The 25957-nt window shown below is 38.0% G+C and overlaps 1 protein-coding gene across 2 annotated transcripts in view; it reads left to right on the plus strand.

The window, feature by feature from the left end:
• Nucleotides 1–25957, plus strand: part of CAP2 (cyclase associated actin cytoskeleton regulatory protein 2) — a 68686-nt gene that overhangs the window by 25120 nt on the left and 17609 nt on the right. For both annotated transcript variants that reach the window (XM_075052105.1, XM_075052104.1), the window contains 4 exons: nucleotides 8357–8434; nucleotides 21070–21213; nucleotides 21447–21532; nucleotides 23251–23356. In XM_075052105.1, coding sequence (XP_074908206.1) covers nucleotides 8357–8434; nucleotides 21070–21213; nucleotides 21447–21532; nucleotides 23251–23356 — 414 coding nt within the window. The remainder of the gene's footprint in view (nucleotides 1–8356; nucleotides 8435–21069; nucleotides 21214–21446; nucleotides 21533–23250; nucleotides 23357–25957) is intronic.

Consider the following 25957-nt stretch of genomic DNA (forward strand, 5'->3'; position numbering starts at 1 on the left):
TGGCCTAGTATAGATTTTAGTGATGTACCCTCTGCACTGTAGAGAAGCCATTTGTTCTCATTATATTTTTATGTTTGTTCTTAAAATGTTTGGCTGGTTTTATCAGCTGTTTGTGTCTATGATTATCACTAATTATGTATCATAAAGGCAGAACATGACAGCACAAATTCCGCTCAGCTGACAGTCAATTTTGGGGATGTCCAGTCTACAGATAAGCACCAGGGACTGGAATATCGGGTGTTGCAATGTGCCAATAGCATCTTTTTCTTCTACTGATGTGGAGGCCTTTAAATGTAGATCCATGACTGTATGCTGTGCAATGAGACGGCTTTGAAATCTCCAGCAGGTGACTGACTCTGCAGAAGTCAGCAGTCTGCAATGTAAATGGCAAACTTGAATTCCTGAACATTTTCAAAACTGTTCGGAAAAGAAAGGTATTGAAAACAAAAAAACCCTTTAGTCTGTAAATAGACCACATCTTCAGTAACGTATGGACTATTTATTTTTGCACACAATTCTTAGCATTTTTCTATGCTGAATCTTCTGGAATCTCTAACTATCAATACACTACATCTGTTTTTGGAAATTCTAAGTAAAAGTTGAAATGAACAGAAGTCAAGTGAGTTGCAGATTTTTGGCTGTTGTAAAAGAGATTCATGAAGAATTTGTGAATCTGGAAGACACAAAAGCAGCCTGAGCTTTAGGAGAGCATCAGCTAGTCAAGAGCTTTGGTCTGAGCTTGCTCTTCTTCTCTGGTGGGTAGAGGTTTTTAGAGATGTTTTGGGAGAACATGATCTCCTACTGCTTCACTTGGCAGTAATCAGTGGCAATGGCCCTGCAGCCAAGTATTTATATCTGTTTGAAAAAGTGACGAACAAAAAAGACTAACAAAGACGAACAAAATAACTGACTGCTTCTGCTACCAAGATTAATAATTAATTATTTAACAAAGCTGACATTTAAATAGTATTCATTAGGTTTTAAAGTTAACAATCCCTTGACATCAATCAGAACAATTCATGTTACTCAAAACTAGGAGAGCTTAGAGGAAATTCTGGAACACTGGAGCAAATTTTCTCGGTGCAAAAGATGCAGAGCCTGTATATTCTTTATCCAAGGCAATAATTTTGTAATTAATGTAAAAGCAACTGTTGTGGCTTTAAATACCCCTTTACTCCAGTACATCTGTATAGTTCATGTATCATACGGAGAAATAAAATGGCAGCAAGGATTTACCCCAAACAATTCCATCCATCTTATTAGTGCTTAAAGATCTTTAAGACCAATATGGTTTGAGCTCCACCAGAGCTAAGAGCTCTGAGTGGTTTAAGTCACAGTCAAGCTTACTAAAAGGTAAACTTAATGAACCTAGATACAGATGCTACTCTGAAACAACAAATAAGCAATATTGGCTAGCACTGTGCACAGTTACATGACACAATGTTTAATACACTGGCAGATATAAACAGCTAGGGAGCCCAGCACTGATATAACTTTAGATTGGTACTGGACAGGCAGTAGCAATGCTGAGAAATTTTAGCGAAAATTCCCTAATATAGACATAGCCATGGAGGCTGAAAAACACTAAAAAACCCCCACTAAAAAAACCCACCACTAAAAGAGGACAGCTGATTGGTGGTAGTCAAATGCATCTGTCTGAAAATAGAAAAGAAAATATCTGGGGTGGTGTCTGGCTCCATCAAAATCAATGGCAAATCTCCCATTGACTTCAATTTTGACTAGAATTTCAACCCTGTTTTCTGCATGGACCAGTAAGAGAAAGGTGACAGTTTTTTATTTCTTTCCTTTTCCAGTATAAAAAGTGCTCTGTTTGGAGAACTGCCACTGACTCTTCAGCATTTGGCCCAGTTTAAAAAAAAATCTCTATCAGCCAACTAGCTGTACAAAATAAATACTGTCTCTTCAGCTGGCCTGGATAGTTTCTATGGCAGCCTCATACTTAATCTAAACTCCATTCTTTTTCCATTTCTTGCTTCTCCCTTCAAGCCACCAGCCACTTCACCCCTTCACTTTGAAGAGGCTCTTGAAAGCAGAATGTGAAAGACAAACTGTTTCTCCTCCTTTGGCAGTACTGTCCCTTTTAGAGACAGACTGGGGTCTTTGCTCGTAACAGTGAAGCTCCATCTATAGTTGTCATTTGCTGTCAGTCATTGTGTCTTTTGCTAAACCCAAAGGACCCAAAATTATTTCTGCAGAAACTACAATTAGAACTCTGGATCACTAAATCCCAATTCTTTTCCCTCATGTCCTCTTTACTATTTTGTTTCAGAATGAAGTCATTAAGTATATTTTAGAAATCCAAAATATACATAGATCTGTACTTAGATTTGCAAATTATCACTGTTAATGTTTGTATGTATATATATGCAGATGTGTATTATTGTCTAACAACAGAAGTCCAGCGGATTCTATATTTACATTATGCTTTGCAGTGCTATGACTCTGAGGAAATACATTATTAAGTATAATAACATTTGACAAATTTAATATTATCAGGTCAATAGGGTAATTTTCTTGACTAAATTTTATTAGGAAATCCTTTGTTTGTTCCTCTTACTTCTGTTTAGTTTTATTGGTTTTTTTCAAAGACTGAATTTACTTGTAACTTGAGATCTGAATGCATGTGCCTGTTTCTTCTTGTAGTTTGCCAAACTGTTGTCACATAAATAATATTTATATTTATTAGTGCTTGGATACCAGAGTGATGGGCAACTTAGATTGAATACAACATTTAAAATTAGAAAGAGATAGATCCTAAAATCACATCTGCTCTGGAGAACTGAACTTTGCTAAAGCAAACTGGTAGTTTAAGCTTCAGGTTCAGTGCATCTATGTCTACTCATGAAACGTGCAAGTTTGGGTGGAACCCATACTCGCTCTACTTCTAACAGGTCAGAAGCATTGTCATCATTAGACTTCTCTCCCAGAGCCTCTGGCAATTTTTCAAGCAGTGGCTTCTGGGAAATATCAACAGTTGGCATTGTATTGTGACAGAGAATGTTAAACCAGTTGCTATTAAAAAGATGATTTCTAAATATGTATGATTCCTCCATTAACTTCTGCAGGCTTAACTGTAAAGAGGCCTATCTATGCTGTTACTGCGATGGTGACAGAGAGGTCACTCACTGTAGTCAGCCACAGGTTTCAGGCATGGAATTGGGTTGACATTGCATACAGGTCAGACTTTGGCTCTTCCGACTGTATCAATCAGCTAAGTCAGCTATCAAACACACCTGAGGTAAAGGATTAAGACACCTTATTCCACACTTCACTGATAGGGAAACTGAGGTGGTGAATGGAATACCACACGGTCCTGGCATTCGGGTCCACAGTCACAGCTGTCTCCTCCAGCCTCTAGAACAAACTGCTAAAAGCAAAGTAGGAAACGCTTTGAGGAACTTGCGTACTTCAAAATATTCACTTCAGCTGAGGAATCTTTCTGATGATTGCTGTGTCCATGCATAATCCCAAGAATGCCAAAAGGATTACCCAAAGTTTTTAGACGTCAATTATCTGTTGGTCCAAAATATGCCCATTTCTATCTGCAGATAGATGTGTGCAAATTTGTGTTCTAGTCTACTCTGATAAATTTACTCATGATTCCCATGCATTTTTGACACTCAGGCTTCATTACTATCATTCATTATAACTGAAAGAGTTTCAGCTGATTTGTTCTGTGGCAATCTTTTGAGTGAGCTGCACAAATTGTTGAGAAAAATCCCCCCCCTGCACATTTTCACTCATTAGACTTCAACTGGATATAGGGGTCTAACGAAAGAGTCATCTCCCTATAAAAAATAGTGCTGTCTGCTTAGTTACACAGCCTGCCTGCTAAATAGAAGAAGGTAGCAATGAAGTGTCATGTTTCAAAGACTACGAGAAAGAGTTGGAATGGTGATAGACTGAACTAATGCATCCTTAATGAGAAGAAGCTCTTCTATTACTTTGATGGGATGCATGGAAAGAAGTACTGCATGCTTGGAAAAAGTAGAACTCAGAAAGCCATTTCTGATGCTGTTGGAGAAAGAAGGAAGTAACTGTGGCAGAAGTCTTATAAAATTCTGCTTGTAAAATGCAAAAGCTGTGTTAGCACAATCCTTTGATTAAGATGTAAATTCAAAGGTGAGAGATGTGAGTGCTCTGATCCCTACACAACTAAAAGCTTTTGGAGCTGGATAAATTTTGGGCAAACAGCACAAGGCTTGCAATCAATGTCTAGTTGACTGACCACTGAATGTTTCCAATGTCCTATAATAAATTTAGGATAATAATAAAATGCAAAAAGCCACACTTTTAATGCACCAGAGGTTACCAATGGCTTGGGTGCCCTCAATAGCAGAAGATTTCTTAAAGACAGCTCCCAGACATTTTGAGAAAGGGGCCTTGGCCACACTCTGCAGTGGAGGAGGAGGAATAATAAACATAAAAGAGTAATGCATGTCTGGAGGAGAAGTACATCCTGATTCCACATCCAACAATAGTTTTATTATCGGTCAGATGAGCAAGACACATGTATGAGGCATACTCAAGGTATGTCAGTCTTTTAGGAACATCAGTGTACATCATCCAACAGTCTGTCTCCAGCTCTGACCAAATTCCAGAAAGAGGTACAAGATCGGACAAGAAACCAGTTGTTCCTTTATATTCTGAGTGGAGAAAAAAGTCCTCCTCAGCCTCCATGAGTGACCAGTGGGAACCCAAAAGCATGGATTTAATGCAATGTAAACAAAGTGCCAGAGAGACACATTTTTCAAACCTCATTGATGCTACCAGCTCAGTATATGTTCAAGAACTCACAAACCAATCTTAATTTTCTGTATCTAAGAGCACTTTGGTCATGTTTTATGATCTGTTTGATCAGCATTTAAAGCTCTATCTTAAAATAATGCTGGTTCTTTGTAGGAATTTGGAAGATCCCTTCTGAACTTCACTTTTTGGATAGTTGGAAATCTTCTAAATTTGAGACTATGATTACTCATGACCTGGTTTACAAACCTGTGATCATGCGCTGCCACTGCCATTTTCTTACTTCTCTGTTATTTACATTCCGTATGAGAAAGAATCATATTCCTCAGCCGCTGTGTTGCTAAGCAAAAAAAGTGAAACTTTTAAAGTTTATCTTTGTATGACAAATACTCGTTGCTCTAAGCATCCAAATAGGTTTTCTCTGCATCAATTCTCATTTAAGCTCATCTTTATTTAATACATATGACTAGTGCTTTACATGGAACTCCAGAGGAAGTCCTCTCCAATGGTACTAACACTTCTGTAGCTCTACTAAAAGTATTTTGCCACATCCATTGTAGAACTGCATAAGCTCTTTTCACAAAACCACCTTCCTGGCTTTTATACTTGCATTTTCCAGTCTTCAGCATTTCCAATTAATCAGTTCCATATATACGCCAAAAATTATGCATTGTCTTAAAGGGGCGGGGGAGAGGACTGCTAAATTTTCTCCTATTCATATTACCTGTGCCAACAAAGTTGTCTTACTCTTTTGAAGTCATGAGTGAGTCCTTCTTGACAATATTAAAACCTCCTAACTTTGCGTTGCCCACAAATTTTATGAGTGCTCACCTAATTCTTGCTCTTACGACACTAATAAACATATTGATGATTCCTAAAACTAATCCCTGAGAAACACAACTACCAACTTTCCTCCTCTCAAATAACACCACCTGTAATATACCCTACTGTTGTCTCTGTTTATCCAACTTCTTATCCAACTGAAGAGTTTTTATACTACTTTGCATGGTTTCCACTTAAAGTATGAGTTTCCTATGGGAACCTGCAATATGCATTTTATATAATATCTAAATATATTAGATCTGACACATTATCCTTGTTTAAGAAACTGAAAACTCTAACCAATGCCCAAAAGTAATTATTTTAACCACAGATAATCCCACTGTAATTTCTCCTGTTTTTAATTTTCATATGTGTTTTTAATCACTCGTTTCAAATCTGTTCTAAACGTGCACGGTGCTGAAGTCAAACTAACAGCCATGAAATCACTTGACATACTTTTTCCCCCACTTCTTGGGCATATTTGCCCAATCCGTCATTTCGTACTTCTGTCATCTGGTACTATCTCCAAATGATATATATTTAAAATCTTTTCTACTTGTGCTTCCATCTGCCAGTGTCTTCAGTACTCTAGAATGAAAATAATATGGACCCAATGATTTTGTCACACTAAGCTACATATATTTGACTTCCCTTTCAAATTATGTAATTCCCATTGATTTATCATCATTCTTCTTAGCTATCCTTTCAATATCTTCATGTACATCAACTTCCTTGAAATTGGGGAAAAGCATTTATTCAACAATGGGTAAGCTATACATCAAGAATAATGTAGGCATGCCTGAATTACCCTTCAGGTCACTGCCATGGCCTCACTTCATTACTTTATTTCTTTATTGTTCCCATATCTAAAAAGAAATACGGCTTTGTTTTACTTTTCTGTGCAAGGTACAGTTCAACAAGGCCTTTATCTATCATTCCTTTGCTTCTATATTTTATAATGCCTGAAAAAAAGTTCTCCTTGATAATCAAGGCCTCTTCTCACTCTTTGGGGGTTTTGTACTTATTCTTAGTGCTTGCTTTAGTTATTTATTCATTCAGAGACTCTGGCCCTTTCCTGCAATTTCTCCCTCCTGCCCAGCACGCACAGATTATTTCCATTCTTAATGTAAATCCATCCTTTCCTGCATTCAAATCATTAAGTTCCTCAGGCCAGTCATCTTCATTCACTAATTTTTCTATTTTCTAAAAGTTTGCCATTCTAAAATACCAAGCCTTAGCTGTAGATTTATTTTTGTCCATCTTGCGATTTAAGAAGAACCGAATCCGTTCATAATCACTTCCTTCTAGAACATTAGTTTTTGGTCAGCTGTTCTGCAAGATCCTCCTCACACTAAAAACCTAAGCTTAAAATAGCACACACTTTGTTGTTTTATGAATTTCTGTACCAAAAAGTCAGTCTTCTGAAATGTCTAAGAATATCTAAACCTTGCTATTATTGATGGTATTTATGTCTATGTCTGGAAAATCTAAGTCTCCTATGCTCATACAATTTCCCTTATTATTTATTTCTTTATCTATTTATAGAGATGATTACCCGCTTCCAATCTCAGCCTGTCAGACCATAATATCCCCTTCTCCCCAAATACTCTCCAAGTTGGGCCTTTTTTACCATCTTCCTTGCAGTGATTTTCATCCTAACAGATTATGTTTTATTCATGCCATAACATTTTAAGATGAATAAACACAATTTGGCTGGTTTACTTTGCTACAACTTCAAATTTCCTGACTTTTATGTATTTTAAGTTGCATCCACATAGGCCTGTATATAAAATTTCCTTGTTTTCTTTTTAGATTGAAGAAACCCCAAGGAAAAACAGCATGAGCTTCCCCACCCTTTCACAAAGTGATTATAAATGTACCTATTCATATTAGATTAACTTAACAGCACTTGGTTTGGTTTTTATTTAGCAATATACACTAGTTATGAATAGTTCTTTTCTATACCAATAATGCTTTCTCCTAGTCACTGCTCATCCACTGAATGAGGTATAGGTGATACTGGAATAGCAAGTAGATTCTGATCAATGTACATAATTCATAATGAACAGAAAATGTGTAGTGTTCAAAAAACCCCCAAAAGACCAGAAATTTGAACAGTAGGGAACCCTGGGGAGTGTAGAGATTTACCTCCCATCCACACTGTTAGCATGTAAATATGCTGTCAGATGCAGCTTTAACCCAAATTCTAGAGTTCTGTTGGGTAAAATTGCCCAGAAATCTTCAGCCACCATCTCTCATAGCCATCAATCTTAGGGTCTGCTTACAGAGGACAGGCAACGAATGAATTACAGCATAGGCCCTCAGCAAATATGCCAAGCTCAACTCTTCTTAAACATCGCTACAGCCTATGTTACAGTTCAACAGAAAGTTTGCAGGTTGCCATTCTCAGTAGTAATAAGTTGTTATCATCCACTCGAGTATAAACATCGCCATTAAAATGCCTAGACATTCTCTGAAGTGTTAAAATTAAGTCCTCCTGTGACTAATCTTATAAATGATAACCAAAAGACTGCATATCAACTCATTTTATTTCCTATCTGAAGAAGATGGGGAACTTAACCTTAGATTTCAAAAAAATTTATAGCTAAGCCAGTACTGTAATACATTTCTTCCAGTCAGTGTTGCTGTGATTTAGATGAGAAGCAGCAAGAAAGATTTGAGCTGTCACACTTGACTTTGAGCTGCCAAGAAGAGGTATTGGAGGTTACAGGCTAAGGTTTAATTTATATTCCTCCTTTTGTTACAGGCAGAGATGGTACGTGCTGCTTTCCAAGCGCAAAGATCTTTCCTGGTGTTAGCATCCCAGTGTCAAGAGCCTCAAGAGGTAAGAAAAGTGACCTAGAGTTTCAAGAGGCAGTGTATTAAAAAGGCTGTGTTCCCTTATGTTTAATATAATTCCCTGCATTTGCTTCTAGTTTATTTATACAGTGCACTTAGAGCCTTGCTTTCAGCTTTTTACTAGCATGGTGCTGTAATAATCAGAAAGCCATGGTCCAGGTTAAGAACCTTTTCTGTACCAATACATATAAGATCATTGAAGAAACCAAAGGAGGTTTCCACTTATGTCTGTAAGAGGGATCAGTGTTTCTCTGGAAAGCTGGAAATGCCATGGAATAGAATGGCTTTTTGTTAGCCCCACAGGGATGCTATATGACAGGCTTTGAAGTCAGGGGATAAGCTATTGAGAGAAAAAATCAATACTGGCCCCTAGACTCAATATTCTACAAGCTGAGGTCCAGGTTAGGCCAATTCTGGAAGGAAGGCAAAGCATTTTGTCAAGAAAATGAAAAAAAACATTTTATATCAAGTTGATTTATACACTGATTTTATTGGCAGCTATTTAAATCCTCCCCTCACAAGTAGAAAGCTCAGGGAAGCTGCAGAGTTGTTATGAAATCTCATTTGTACTTTCTGGAGGGCACAAAGTTTTGGCCAATAACACTGTATCATTCCTGGGAACAGCAATCATGTAGCCCTTTTCTGGGAGCACCCTTGAACCTTCCCTCTTGGAGTGTGCAGAGAATGAAGACTTCACTTGCACGTTGTCCCCATGGCCTTCAGTTCTGTCTTTTTCCACTAGCTCCCTGCTCCATAGGTCATTAAACTACATATTTTCAAATCAGAACTCTGCTGCTGGTATAAATTATTGAAATGCTGCTGGCACTATTGTTCTTAAAGACACAAATTAGAAGTTTTTCTAATCAGTATGTTTTAATGGCAAGGGTACTCAAGTTAAAAAAAAAGCACAGATATTCCAGCCGAGACTTTAGATTTATAGAGTTCCAAGCAAGAAGGGATCAGTTGTTTTTCCAGCTGTCCCTGATCTCAGAGAGTAAAAGTGGGTCATGACTCACAGAGAACAGGCAGAATTCCCATTGGTACAGGCCTCAAGCAGTCATTTATATTGGCTGTGAATACAATCGCACCCAGTGGCCCACAAAACTCTTCATGCTTATAGGTAAAATATTCCCCAATGAACAGTTTCTGATGACCTATAATGTAATGCAATGTTCTGAAGTGTTGGTATTGTCCCAGGTCTGGTAAGAGTAAAAGCTATGGCTCACTCGTTAGCCTCCTGTGCTGATGTGCTATCGGTATGATGTTCTCTGCTTTTCAGGTGAGAATGGCAATGGCTTCTCCCCACTTTTAGCCTTACAACTTTCTGACCTCAAGTCAAGGCTTTGAGATTTTTTCAACCATGAAGTTTAGAAACTTTAATTTAAAAAATGGCAACATAACAAGCAGAAAAAAAAACCCCACAGATGTAATAAGAGAGTCTCCAGCAATCCAGAATGACAGTTACAGAAGCATTAAGAAAAGCAACAAATAATAAAAACCTTGCTATAAACATCACCAGAGCTGGCCATGTGTATCCATATGTCTTAGTTGCACGTTATCAGGCTTGCATAGATTTCTGCAACTTGTTGAAGTCAAGAAAGTATACTTTCATCATTTAACTAACTTTTAGCACCAAGGAAATGCCACATAATGGCACTTTATGGACACACATGATGGTGTGTACACACCATTCCGAAATTAAAATACCAGGAATACTACAGACTAAAGTTCCTTTCTCAGTGAGAACAAACCCAGTCCAGTTACTTAAGCTTTTTTAACAAAGACTGTTAGGTACACATTTTTTACAGGCATACAAACACATGTTCTTGTTCATTCTTTTTCTCTTTTTTGCACATATTTTTTGCACAGATACATTCAGCTATACTATAGACAGACCTGAAAATAATTGTACTTGTTCAACTTGAACAGTATTTTCCATTGCAGAGTGTAAATGTTCCAGACACTAGGCTTTTAGTATCTCCATCTCAGTGAGGAAAAAAAAATTGTATTGTAAAGCCACATTGCTTAACCATTTTGAAAAAGCTGGTTATCACCAGCTAACTCAGGAGAAGGAAAGAAGCAGGGGTCCTCCCCCCCATTCCCCAGGACCTTATTGATGTGATGTCATCTGGGCTCTGGTTGTATTTATAGCCTAGAGCCATGGAGTCAGTGTGGAATCCAAACAGGAAAGCTAATCATTAGTGTATCAGAATGCACAGAGTAGAGAAAAGCAAATGAAGATGACAGCATATCTATAAATGCAAGAGAAAAGAGAGTAATTCTGTCATTCAGCTGTCTAGACTGTTTGCTTTATAATGTAAAGCTGTGAATGAGCCAGCGAGTTGCGATTATGGCATAGTAGCTTTGTAGACATTCAGAGACAGCGGTGTGGAGACTGAGGGGATTTACTGAGTTCCTGTCATGTTGGGCTGTCATACATGGTGCCTTTAAAAAAAAAGAGGGAGGGGAAAATGCCCTGGAAAAATAAATTAGCTCAGCTCTTGCAGCTTACAAACTAATGAATAAGGAATTCAAACAAAAAGAAAGCTCCTATATGTATATTAATCCTTAGATTTTTTTGTGCTCAGCAAAGAGAGAAATGTATATCATACAAAAAGCAGTATTTTTTCCCCTCTGTGAAAATGTTGAACCTCTAGAATTCATTTAGCTCTTTAACTCCTGCTATGCGTCACTAGCAAACATTTTCAAATAAGCTTGCAGAAGTTGCTTTTGCAGAATTTTGCTTCATGTTAATAATGTTGATATTTTTTCATTTTGAATCTGTTGCAGTGCACAGCCTTTATTATCTGTATATGTGAAAATAGTAGGAGCCGAGAAGGTAATTCCAGCTGGCATACCAATCTAGTATCAACTGCAATAAATTACTTTGCAGAGAGCATGTTCTGTTACTTTTTATGGTCATGTTCTATATTTGTATGTGCAGTGGAAGAGATCACATGACAAAACCACTGGTTGATATTCCTGTTTGTGTATGTCCCAGCTAATGGCTGCTGGATACAGGCTCATTCAGCAATATGGGATTCTTCGGTTCATCCACTTATTAGAAATTATTTTCTGACGCCAAACTTCAAACATTAAAGCAAAAAAATGTCTATTATAAATTGTTTACTATATATGAGATAGTAAAGAGAAGATAGAGAAGGGAAAATAAATTAGAATATTGCTATATTCTGTGAGAAGTTTTTTAGTTGTTTAAAAAGGTATTTTCAGACCATATGTTTAGATGTTGCTTGGGCAATTCAGAAGATATATTTTAACATAAACCTTCACAAACCATTATGAAATAGTTTGGATCTGAATTGTCTATTTCCCATAGTCTAAGCCAAATACAATTCTGATTAAAACATTATTACTTTATTGTGTAATAATTTTTAAAGTTATTAGTGTTCCTGAGCAAGTTTTATCTGTTTAACAAATTCTTTTTAATTTATGATCATGAATACTAACATACGAGATCACTGCTCAAAGTCACTGCACTGAATTCTTTGTGAATGGTAGCTTATATACTGTCTTCTCTTTATGAGTTGTTTCATTGCACTTTAAGAGCTCAAACAACTTTAAGAGTTGCTTTGAGGGCACGAATAATGCATTGTTCCCATCCTGGGAACTAGTTAATGAGATAAGTTTTCATGTGAATCAATATAAACATATGCAGGATGAGCATAGTCATTGTAAGAAGTACTGCAAACAGATTTAAATGACAGATGCAGTTCAGACTATAAATGATTACGTAATTTCTCATTAAAAAAAAATGCTGAGTTCATATGACTGCCAGAGCTCATGGATTTAATTACTAACATTGTGCAGACAAACATTCCAATTAAATACCTAGCTTAAATATCCAGATTCTACACACAGGTGTGAGGAGAGGGGTGGAAGAAAGTAAGAACTAAAGGAGGGCTTTCCCTTTTTTTCCTAGAAAAGGGGAAAAAACCCCTGAAACCCAAGAAACTTTATTTGAAGTTAGACTTAGAACCATGAGAACAAATCTTGAGGTTTTTCATTTTCTATAGTCAAGCAAAAAAATCTATTGTAGGAACAGAATAGTTGTGGCAATTTCCTTGAATAGAGGACTCGTTCTCAGAATTTTTATGTAGAAATCAAAGATGGAGTTTTACAGTTCCCTACTCTCTCTCAGTATAGGATTGCTCAATTTTTTCTCTCTTCTATTTTTGAAGTACTTCAATAACAGGACTGCTGGGAGTTCTCATTCTGCGTCCTAGCAGGATTTGTTTTCTAATTACCTTGACTTGCTTATGTCATTCCATTTCCCACTACTTTTCCTCATACTTACTGGGATCACCCTTACTGTTTTCCAAAAATAGGAAGAGCAGGATACTCCTCACCTCATTAATTTATTACTTAGTTATGCAAAAGAGTTTGAGCCAAGTTTTGCTGCCATTCTACTCGGTTGACTGCTGCAAACCTGCACTTCTGTATCTAGAAATAGCTTAAGGAAGAATTTGGTTCAGTCCTTTTAAGGTCCTCAGGTCCCAAACTTACAGAAGGTGCCAAGAGTGACATGGACAGAGCCTGAGAGTCCTGAGGTGCAGAGGGAACCCCTTCCCCCATCCTGTTTTCTGAAATCTTGCCAAACTGTTGACATATTTCTATTATCAGCAAGACTACAACTGCATGCGACATGAGGTCACAGCCGCAGTGATGGACAAACTGACAGTTTTCAGTCGCTAGCCTGCTGCCTTACAGTGTTTACAGACTCATTTTTTTATATTGTTGCAAACTCTTACTCAGTTTCAGGTCTACTTTAATCCTTGATTATTGCTTCATTATAAACATATTACCAGTCTCCAGATAGCCCCAACACCTCTTATCTCATAATTTTTTCTCAAAGGTGCTCAACTACATTTAACCAGCCTCAAGCTCATTATATTTTCTGATCATAGAATCATAGAATCATTTAGGTGGAAAAGACCTTTAAGATCAAGTCCAACCGTTAACCTAACAGTGCTAAGTGCACCACTAAACCATGTCCCTCAGCACCACATCTACAGGTCTTTTAAATACCCCCAGGGATGGTGACTCAACCATTTGGCCATCCGTTCCAATGCTTGACAACCCTTTTGGTGAAGAAATTTTTCCTAATATCCAATCTAAACCTCCCCTGCCGCAACTTGAGGCCATTTCCTCTTGTCCTATCTCCAGCCACCTGACAGAAGAGACCAGCATCCACATCACTACAAGCCCTTTTCAGGTAGCTGTAGAGAGCGATAAGGTCTCCCCTCAGCCTCCTTTTCTCCAGGCTAAACAACCCCAGTTCTCTCAGCCGCTCCTCATAAGACTTGTTCTCTAGACCCTTCACCAGCCTCATTGCTCTTCTTTGGACGTGCTCCAACACCTCAGTGTCTTTCTTGTAGTTAACTCCAGTAGGTATCCTTGTACCACTTCTCTTTCCTCACTTGTGTTTGCCACAACTCCCAGGTCAACAGCAATGCAAAGATGGATGCATTTGAGATTCAGTTCTGCCCCAGGGGTGGTGCACTCAGCGTAAGAAGCTTCTGCCCAGAGACACTTAAGGATCCAGAGAGTACAGAAGGGCCATGATCCATGCTACATCTCCCAGCCTGTACGGAAGAGAAATAGAGCCAGAGATGCATGTTATAGCACACTTCTAGACTGGCTCACATCAACACCACCAGGCACAGACTCTCCAGCAGTTCACATTCAGTGCAGGAACCAGGCTCCAGTAAGCAAAGGCTCCTTGTGCTTGTTTGCTCCAGTATGTCTATACTTGGACTAAGAACAGCATCACCCCAAAAGTAAGACATTATCAAAGATGATACTCTGTATCTTGTCTAGCTCCTCACCTGACATATCTGCTAAGCAATTCTGGGGTTTCTACAGACTCTTACAGGAATTCTGCTGTCTCCTAAAATAATGTCCTAAAATCACCAGGCTAGTTTTCAATCACTGTAGCAATGTTCATATTCATACTGCACCAGTGAGATCGCACTGAGCTTTGCTGATGGGACATGCCCTTTCCCATGAAGTATCATATTCTTTATTTCTGCTCAACACAAATCCAAACCAGTACACTCCTTTCTCTGTGCAACACAATTGTTTTCCAGGACTTCTGGACTGTGCATTATCTTCTAAAAGGGAAAGCACTGGCGATACAGCTGACTGAAAAGCAGGGCTTTTCAGTTCACGGATTATTTCAATTATTACTAATTTTACTTTGGTCTAAAACAGACCACAACCAATGATTTTTGAATTCTGATAGTTATGCAGACTCCAGGACTGCTTACTGAACCTGGCAGTCTTACAGTTTGTCTCTGGGGAGATATCAGGTGAACCACATGAATGTCCAAGGCTGGAAGCTTGCACCATGTAACATCCCTGTCCTGGGACATGTGAAACCAAACTGGCTTTAGCAAAGACTTGTCAGATCTCAGATGTTGTGAACAAAGCAATTGTGGCTCAACAGATCACCATTTTCTGACAGAACCTTGCTACCTGGAATGCCCTGGGCTCCACTGACATGGACTATGATCACAGCAGCAAAGATTGAGGAGTAGTAAATCAAAAGGTTGAAAACAGTTCATTAGTATAATTGTTCTTATTGATTAGGTGTGGGAAGTTGCCTGTGTACCTAAAGCAGAAGGACCCTTCCTTGTTGAATATACTGCCCACGGAGAGCTGTAGTGGACAGGAAAACAATATATAGAGTCCATTTAAAAACCAGCCAGAGTCCTGGCCAAAAGCATTGGGTGCGATTCCACACTGCTGTAAACTGACGCATGCAGTTTGTATCAGGCCCTGGATTTCTCCACTAGTTAGAAGCTATTTGTCTTTCACGTTCCTCTCCATTTGCCCTCGTTCAGAGTTTATATTTCAAAATAAACCCACAAATCACTAAATTAGTAATTTGTCATGTGGGGTTTACGATTTGGTCTTCCCTGGTTTTTTCCCACAAAGCACAAAATTGCTACAGCTAATATTGGCTGTTAGATTGAGAATTTAAGTGCTATCTAAGAGGAATAAAAGCCAAATACCAATTAAGTCACTTTGGAAGCACACAAATGTGTTTAAGCTTCTGTGCTGATGAAGCTGACCAGACATTTCTGCAGATTTGTCTCTGTGTCATAGTCCTGCTGTTGCACAGCAGTGAGTTGAAGTGGCAAAACCTGTACTATTGACAAACCAACCAAACGCTTGTTACACCACTATTTGAAGATTTACAGTCTAAGAAAATGAGACAAGAATAAATTAATGTCTCTCTGTAGTTAGTTAGGAGGAGATCTTTGAACCCTGAAAATACCAGAATACTAGAGGGACATGAATGTAGTGATCATAGAGAAGGATCTCACTGATGGTCTCTTCTGCCAATCAGAAAATGCTTGCAGAGAAAGCATTGGATTAAGGTGCAGTAGGTTATACTGCAATTTTAAGAGTAAAACTGTGGTACCGAATTTGAAACACTTTCTGCAAGGAGAGGTAGAGATAGGCAGTGCTAAAAGAACAGTTTGACAGCTGCCAACGAAACCTGGTAGTATTTCATTATGGAAGTAATAATGAAAAGGAAAAAAAAAAAGTAAGCATTTGAGGACTCTGGGTGCAGCATTGGGAGGCCTAGCTTAGATTCACCTCTGGAAAAAAATACATTCTCTATATACTTAAAGAAAGAGGTTATTCCTCAGCCTAATCTGAACACCGATTCCATTCAGATTGTTGATACACAGCTATAACAAAAAAGATAGGCCTTTTTAAACGACATATATACAAAAAAATGGACTAAATTAAATGTTAAATTCTTCTTTACAGATTGCCTTTTACAAAATACAAAATATGGGAAATTACAGTTAATCTAAAACTATTTTAGTTCTAGAATCATAGCCACTCATATCAGAAATGCATCTCACTGGTGATCACTGAAGCTACCAGTATCTTATTCCTATAGACACAGGATGGGATTCTGCTCATCAGCTTTAACTGTTAAGGTAGGCATGTTGTGTAAGGTGTCTTTCTAGGCTCTCTTTACAGTAAATGGCAGCACCTCTAGAGTGCATTCTTCACATCTGTTAATGTCTTTTAATATATAGTCTTCTAACATCTATTAATAGGTGGAAGGAATTCCTCAGGGACACTCTTTCTTCATTTACAATAGAGGGAATCAAGTCTCAGCTGAGAGCAGATGCTCACCTTTTAAATTGTTAGAACTGAGTGGGGTGGATGCTATCCATGACATCTTTCATCCCTTGAAAGGATGAAATGTGGGATGGGACTGTACTAGGCTGTTTGCAGAGATAATGGCTCTGTCTACATTAGTGTTTTAGTTCACAGTGGGACTATATTTTTCCTTCAAATCAGCCCCATTTTACTATGCTGTGATTCACATTGTAGAAGTCTTAGGGTGTACAAAATGGGTATCTTTCGGATGAAGTTAAATGGAAGATACGCTCTCAGACAGCACCTAAACCACAATTTACAGCCAGTCCAAAACAGCCCCCCCCCCCAAATGCGTATAATGTGAATGTAAGGACCTCAGCACCAACTGTTTTGCTCTACAGAACCATTCCTATTAGGCTGCACTACTTGCCAACATATACAAAGACAGCTGATTCAAATCAACTCCATGTTTCAAACTTGCATGTGAAAAATACAATGTAAGTATGGAGATTTTGAACCGACAGAAGAAAATAACAGAACTGTAGACCATGGAATAAAGGTTATAGTCACGCTGTTCTGGTTGCAGCTGAGTAAAATGAAGGGGCTGCTGATCCGAAATGCTCTCAGCTTACTTTTACTGCTCCTACGCCAAAGGTTGCCACCCCCTCAGTTAGCGTAACTTAAAAGGGTATTTGTTCTCTTGCCATGTTTTTTTCATAATAGGTCAGGTTGATTTAAACACAATAGTAGTGAGGTCTGAATTGTGTTACCACTCATCAACATAAAAAATCTTCAGTAAACAATCTCACCCCTCAAAACCATGTAAGATTAGCTTAAAAATGCATAAGATCTTTAAAAACTATATTTACCTGCTGGGTTTTGTGCCTTTGTGATTCATACTGGTAGGTTTCTGGACAACAATACCCGTTTTCTCAAATTAAAGCTGAGATTTTCAAGTAATCACTAGCTTAAGCAGCCAAAGTTTAAGCAAGCCACTCAGTTTACTGTGACTTCACAGGCAAATCACAAAAATCACAAACCCCAAAAGTTAGGCTATTCTCCTCAATTAAATCCATGTGCCCCAGTCCTGTTAAACCTGTCATCTGGGGGACTTCTCGTGTGAGTATTGCAAAAATGTGAAGGAGAAGAAAGTCTGTTTGGTGTGGTCTGTTGGAATACTGGTATGCCAGGCCATTTTATAAGACCGGGCTGAGACTGTTAAGTCTCTGAAGCCAAAGCCTAAGGCAGTTCTTGTTGCATGCTGTAACTTTTTTGGAGTGTTTTGGCTAATCACTGTAGTAGTCTTACTACTCTTAATTTTCTAGTAAGAATTATAAGACATGGATCAAAGCTGGCTGGTTATTTAGGTATTAATATTTAAAAAGACCATCTGGTTTTAATAATTCTTAAAAAAGGATAAAGGTATACTGGGAATTACTTTTAATATTTCTAAGTTGTGCCACTGTTGCATTTTTAAACATTTCAGCAAAACTGATATTATAATAGGAATGGTGTTTATACAAAGACTCTTAAATTTCTATTAAACAACTGTGCTGTGTCTTAAATGACAAGAAATTTTATCTAGCACATGCCAAAGGCATGCTGAAGATTTTTCCAACAGCTCTGATTCATCTCCCTGAATTCATTTTTTTCTTAGAGATACAGTATAGACAATCATTTTATTAACAACCAGCTGTTTTAATATTCATTGCAATAAAGAGATTATTCTTTTAGAACCCTCAGCACAACTGGTTCTGCATTGTAGAGCTAAACAAGACTGATCACTGCCAGAATTAATGAGCCTTTCTATACCCATATGCCATATACACTATAATTCATCTGCAGTTTAATCACTAACTAAAAATTTAGGACTGACTGTGGGGAGACAGAACTCAATTAAGTGATTCCTTGCAGGCCTGTATTCCTTTGTGTCCAACCCTTACATAGAAACTTGGATCACAAGAAGCTTGCACAAACACACACACACATTTTGTGCAGCCAGCCAGCAGCCATTGCAGAACAGGACAAGTGCACAGTGAAGGGAAGGCAGGCTGTACTGTTCTCCCAGTACATCTCACATGGGACAGAGCTGAGCAAAGCCTCAAGCCCTTTGTGGCTCTTTCTGGTGTCACTACAGTGCCAAATGAATGATTACTTTGAGCTACTTTCCTTAGCAATATATATTTCACCTTTAGAAGTCCCGCAGGGCACCTTTTCTGTGAAATTACATAAATCCACTGCATGTTTATAAACAACAGATTCCCTGGACAGGTTAAGTCCTGTGTTCTGAGGGACAGAAATTCTGTCTGTACCACTGATAGAAAACCCTCACAAAAGTGGTTGGGAATTTTTCTAGTAGGAGTAGGAGGAGGTGTGGGTCTTACAGTATCATTCAAGAAAATATTTGGCCTTAATTTTGCGTTCTTATTTGTAGATATCAAAGTGTTCTACAAAATAGAACAGCTATATTAGCATAATTTCATATATAGGAAGTTAAAGCACAGAAAGGTAATACAGCTTTTCTGAAACCTGATGATAATTTGGTGGGAGGCAAAGAGAACCCCCATTTATGGACTCCCATTTCTGTGCCCTATCCACAGAAACATGCTGCCTCCCAGTGCTGTCTAGATATAGCAGGCATCTGTGGAGCTGTATTTTTAGCCCTGATATTCTCTTTGGCTGGAACTGGGCCATGAAGATTCACAGTAAGCTAAGGACTGTAAATATCCCTTAGACTTTATGGGAGGAAAACTGGCATAATATCAAAGCAGAACAAGCACTTTCTTAAATTTCAGTTTTGTTAACTACTGTCATACTTGAAAGATTTCCCTGCAAAATAAGAAAGAACCAACCAGCTGCAGCATGTTGTAAACAAGCAAAAATTAGAAAGAAGAATTCCTGCAGACTTTATCATGTTATGGCAACAAAATCAGTTTTTAAGAACTACAAATCATGGAGGTTTCAGGGCTTTTTCAGACTTAATGACTTATGCTGGTCATTAAGCCATCAACAAAAAATCTTTTCATCTCCCAGTAATACTGTAAACATTTGTTTTCTCCCAACTCACTTTGTTGTAGGAGAAGACCAAATATCCCCATGCATTTCAGATGCGTAGGCCTTTCCCAAAATTACCACTAAAATATTAAGGCTCCATAGTTGGATCAAAATTCTTTAAAAAATGCAGAACCCTTTTTTGTCACGTTTTTTGGAGTGTCTTTTGACCTACGTCAATCCATAGCAGACGTGCTTATTTTAAGGTGACATAAAATTCTGTAAAGCTGAGGAATTGTGGAATGGTGAAAAGAAATCTCTTACAGATGACAGAGATCAAGCAAGACATACGCGCACATCATCTTGTGTGTGTCATGACAGCATAATGGGTCATAATTTAGGACATAATCCTCTAGAATATGAGGATTAGTTGTCTCCAATTCCATTAAACAAGTAGTTCTGAAAAAAGGTGAGAAAAAATATGGAGTTCTGCTACATCCTGACTCATTTCCACGTGAAGTACTAGGGAAAATCAGAACGGTGGACTCTCTTTGGTGGGACATAGTATAGGTTCTGCGGGCATACTTTTGTATTAAAGAATTGGACTGTTTTTATAGAATCATTTTAGAGGGTTGCAAGGTACAGCAGTTGTTTTGCTCGTAAACTAATGACTCCTTGTCCCTCAATGTGCTGTTTCTGAGTGGAAGAATTTTTCCCAGTAAGTTAGAGCTCTAAATTAGTTTTTCTGAGACACTGGGCCAGTGTGATTAACATTCACTTTGCACAGGAAAGAGCTTGGATAGCTTCTACATTCATTCTGCTTTTCTCTTCACTCTAGAAACTATTCCTTCCGCTCAACAGTCATTCCCCTGGATACCATTCGTTTCTGATTAACACAGGAGAATTTCACCAAACCATGGCTTGCAGGCAGTATGTTTCCCATGAAATCCTCCCACATAACTTGCCGCCAAAAGAAATTAAAACATTAAAACTTACCAATAGGGAAAGCTAAAATTGATATTGTCTTCAGTGTATTACTTTCTCAGTCTTGTTGCCAGATGATAAGAGGCTACTAACCCAACAAGTAGTTTGTGTTTCTTACAGAAAGAACAACTTGGTTAATAACCTGAAAAGCTCAAGCCAGTGTAAAGACTCTCAAAAAGTTCCAGGGGTATCAGATGAAAAATACAAGCATTCTGCTAACTCTGAGCTATGGGATCTCTATGGCTCTTAACATGGGCAGCATGTAAAAATGCTGCCAGTGCTGAGAACAATTTTTGCTGCAACACATTACTAATACTTAATGCCTGTGCATTTTGCTGCTGCAACCAGAGGAGGGTAATTAAATTGTTACTTTAATGTAGAGAATATGCTAACCTTTCTTTCCAACTGTTAAATCAACGGGCAGGGAGGACAATGTTAAACCACAGGGTGTTTTTGGACTACTCATGGAAACAACAGTGTCGTCTTTTTTGTTTTCAGAATGAGGTGGCAATGCTTCTCAAGCCAATATCAGAGAAGATTCAGGAAATCCAGAACTTCAGAGAAAGGAACAGAGGAAGTAAAATGTTCAACCACCTCTCAGCCGTCAGTGAAAGCATACCTGCCCTTGGGTGGATAGCAGTGGTGAGTGACACACAGGATGGCTGGGAGGGCTGTAAATGTGCTTCTGGATGGTGCAGCCCAGAATAGTTCCAAATGTTGCAGAACTCTGCAGTCTCATCTGCATAGTTCTTCAGTCTACTACACCCAAGAAGCTGTTTTGTAATATACTGAATACATCAGGGGAGGTGTCTGACTAATGTTTTACTTCCTTTCTCCTTCTGTTGTTTCCTGCTACCATGGGTTGATGGTCCTAGTCTCCTAAACCAGGCCCTTATGTCAAGGAGATGAATGATGCTGCTACCTTTTATACTAACAGGGTATTAAAGGACTACAAGCACAGGTATGTTGCCAAGCCCCAGTATCTACTAGCCGGAGAACAGAGCATTAATCATACCAATAGGGTTGACAATGCCATCACAGAAAGCATTTTGTAAACTAAAAAGCATTTGATAAAATCTGCTTGCAGTAGTATATTTTCCCCACCTCATCTTTGACCTGCAGCATGTTGCAGTGAGAATGGCAGTAGCACTAGCAGTGCTGGTTTTCACTCTCTGCAAATTATACAAATATATTTTATTTTCTGGCATTCCAGCATCATAAACTTATACACAAATACATATTTACATATCAACATGTGGCTAGCTAGCTGCTACACGTCCTTGTCTGATTTGTGCACTCATACTGTTGCTGTTTTGCTCTTCACTTGAAAAAGTGTATTTAGGTGGTAGAGGTATACAACTGAGCATCTAATTCCGTAGCCCCCAATTTGATTTTTTTCTGTACCACTGCATTGTTGTTAAAGAGCACACGGAATTCACAGAAAAGTTCCGTGAATGTGGTCTGTGAGCTGACAAAGAGAAAAAATACAGGTCCTTCCTATGCCCTCTTAAAAAGGTCCTGTATAAATCCTGTTGATTTGGTACTTTTGGAGGCCAGGTTTTGGCTCCTGATTTTTATAACCCAGGGAAGAACAGTATTTGCTATTGAGTTTTTCCTCTTCAGTGAGGAAAACTTTATATATATAAACCCCTTTTATTTCTATTTATTGTATATGTATAAATATATATTATACATATTATATATAGTATATATTATTCATGAAGCCTTAGTTTACCTACCGAAGGTAGTACCTACTGGGGTAACTGAAGATTTTTACAATATAGCTTTAGTACTTATTCTGGAGAAGAAAATGTCTCACTTAACTGTATAAACAGGGTACATTATTTAGGTATTTAGTTCTTCCCCTAATAAGGAATTCTTTTCCTGTTTTTCACTGAATCAGATCACAATGTCTTCCAAAGTAGTGAAGGTTCTCTCTTGACTTCAGTAGGCTTTGGATTAAACCATATCCTCAGGAGTATTAAGCATCAAACTCCAAAGAAAATAATAGGAGGTAGACACCCAAATCCTTGTAAGCATCCAGTCCATAGCTGTTGCTATTCAGTAATAATTCTTCATAACTAAGGACTCTGTCTTACAAGCAGTTTCCCTCTCTCTACATATTTTTGTTTTCACTTACTGTCCCATTGGAAGACTAAGCCTTCCAAATAATTATTCCAGAGTCAATTTGTGACTTTTATTTTAAAAATTCTTGATGTATAAATATTTTAGTCTGATGACTATAACATGATCCAGTATTACCCTGGCTACATTTGAACTTGGAAAACAGAATATCTTACAGAACCCACGGATATTTAATTTTCTAAAATTCAGCACCCTGAAACTGAGTCTGGGTAGCCACTTCACAGCTCCATATACCTTTAGTGCTTCTTCAGTTGACTTTGAGCCTGAACAGAATGATGACACACGCTTCCAGCAGGAAGCAGTCTGTGCTAGAGGCATCCTTTGCCCTTGTTTGTCTTCTGGAAGGATCTAAAAGCTTTCCAGTGTAGCAAGCCTCAGTATTTTCAGCACTGGGCAGGCTGGCTGGCTGCCTGCTAACTGATTTGTCCATCGCTTTAAGGCAGAAATTGGGTTTTACCTACTTTAAGCAAAAGTAGCAGTGCTTTCTGTTTTTAAGTACATTCACACACATAAATATTGTCTCTGTTTTTACAGTGACACACGCCACGTTGATTGGGTGAAGTCATATCTGAACATCTGGTCTGAGCTTCAAGCTTATATCAAAGAGCATCATACCACAGGTCTCACCTGGAGTAAAACTGTAAGTACTCTTTCCTTCTTCATGAAGAACCATAAAATGCCAGTAACCAATTGACTTTTAATGAAGGTCACTAGCTCAGGAAAAATAAATATCTAGGCCAGGAACAGAAGTCATGGTCCATGGACTTCCCAACCAAGCCAATAAAAGTTTGAAAGACAGGTGGAGATGTGCCAGGCCATTGTGGTACAGGTTTGGAAGAAGGGAGAAGAATTATTTGGGATGATTATAGCCACAACACCCATCTGCAGATGGTGAGGAGAGGCAGACACAATTCTCCAGGCATGCTACAGTAGAAGGTAGGAACAAAAACAAACCCCCAAAATTTGAAGGACATGTCAGACTAAAGGAAAATCGGGACAACTTGACAAGGAAAGGGGAAGAATGGTGGAAAGAATCTGAACAAAGAGAGATATTTAATAACAGGAAAAAGAAACACAAAGGATACATACCAATTTATTACTTCATAGATAGCTATCTTTATAAAACTATTATTTTATACATATAGAAATAATTTCTGAAATACATATGTATAGAGAGAGTAAATGTAACTGTATGCCTAACTATTTATGCACTCTATATATTTATATAAACATCTTCTGTGCGTTACATCTGAGATGCACAGAAAGATGATGGCAATGAATATGTAAGTATATATATGGCAACGAACACTACTCAAGTATTCAAGCACAGGTTCAAACACAGGAGAGACCATGATCTGTGTGTACTTTTTAGTTTGAAGCAATGCAAAAATGTTTAAACATGATAAATTAGAAGACTGGAATTATCTGTTGCTTTGTAGGCTTCTGTAGTAAAAATTTAAAATATTAAACATTATTTTCTTCCTTAATTTAGTACAAAAATTCACACTTGCTACACCCTACTCTATTATAATCAGTGAATGTGAGAAGAGCTAATGATTTTAAAATTATTATTAGATAAGGAAAAGAAATTGTAGTACCCTGTTAGCCGAATTAGCCTGAGAATCTGGGACAAATTTAGTTTTGTTAATACAGAGAAAGAATCAACTTCACCTTTAATGGAACTTTACAAGTATGGAAGTAGTGTTAGAAGATAAAGAATTGTTATAGCCATTTGATCAAACAGGAGGAACTCTCAGGGCTGTTGAGTACTGGTAAACTTATTCAGAAGTGTAGCTGTTGCAGATTATATTTGACTGGTCCTAAAACCAGCATCTCAGCCCTCACGTCTTTCTATTCCCCTCTCTTCAGTTGTGCAAGGAATTCTAGGTGTGACTTGTTTATTCATATTAAGCATAGTTTCCTGCCAACAGTGCTCATTCCATCATGAGTGATGAGCCCATTACTGCATCTGAAGTATTGATTTCACTTACTTTGGATATCACTCAGATCTGAAAGTTGTCTTGGAAGTATGGCTCATTTAAATTATCATTCATGTAATGTGTGTCAGAAAGATTAAATTACAACACATTTTTATGGATGTGTAATTTTTTAAAGTTTTACTTCATGTGAGTGTAAGGAAATTAGTCCAGTAAGTTAGCAGATTGTTTAAATAGCTTGTTCTTTAAATGTTGTTTAAATATTTCTACGAAGCTTGGTAACAAATACATTCAAGAAAGCAATGAGTTACTCAAGTGATAATTTCATTTTTGTTATACATTTTAAAGTGAGAATGAAAGTCGCAGATTCATGCTGTGTGAAGTTAAGTACAAAGGTCTGCAGAATCAGGGCCTAGACAGAAATATGATATATAGAAAAGCTGTAGATATATTCTAGACACAGTTGTTAATCATTGCACACTGCAGCTTCCACTTAAAAGGAAAAAAGAAAAAGCAGAAGTTTGGCAAGGCATTAAGAAAGTGGTACATTTATGAAAGGGAGACGTTGATGCAGAAATGCTATTTTATTATAGAGGGAGAGAGAAAAAGAGAAAGTTTTTGGCCTGTATAAGTACAGATTTAAAAGTACCTTATTCCGATAATTTACCCCTCATATCTGCAGAAGTCAACAAAGGAATGCTTGAAGCTTTATATAAAAAGCTATTAAGTAACATATTTGGATTCTTCTAAAGAGACTAAAGAGTCAGGGAGAACATTAACTACAGCTTCTCTCAGAGCTGTATTCTCATAGCTTGAACTGCAACAAAACCCCAGGAGCATCAGCCTACATCAGACTATGCTTGGGTTTCCAAAAAGGAAGGGACAGGATTTTTTAGTGAGCAGTTGGCCCCTTTACCTATAGGTGCTGTATACCATGGTGTGCACATTTCTGGCCATGCTGCATGGCAGTATCACAAAGCTGTGCCATTTCCAGACCCGCTGTACCCTTCCATCAAACTGCACAGGGCAGCTGCAGCCAACCTTGGAACAGATCACTAATGCATACATTAAAGTGTTCCTGGCTCTGGCAGTAAGCACACAGGCAGACACTTTAGAGGAAAGAGAAAGAAATGTCTTAATAAATTACAAGACAGACACTAAAACAGGTGCAAAAGGTTGAAATAATGGTTAAGCAGTCAGCTCTGACAATAACAGTTACCTTTATCAGCCTTATAATAGATCTGTGATAAGTACAGATGTTTACAGATTTTTGGATCTAACACAATTCTCTCTCTTTATTCACT

This window comes from Buteo buteo, chromosome 20 (assembly GCF_964188355.1).
Source record: "Buteo buteo chromosome 20, bButBut1.hap1.1, whole genome shotgun sequence".
Taxonomy (NCBI): domain Eukaryota; kingdom Metazoa; phylum Chordata; class Aves; order Accipitriformes; family Accipitridae; genus Buteo; species Buteo buteo.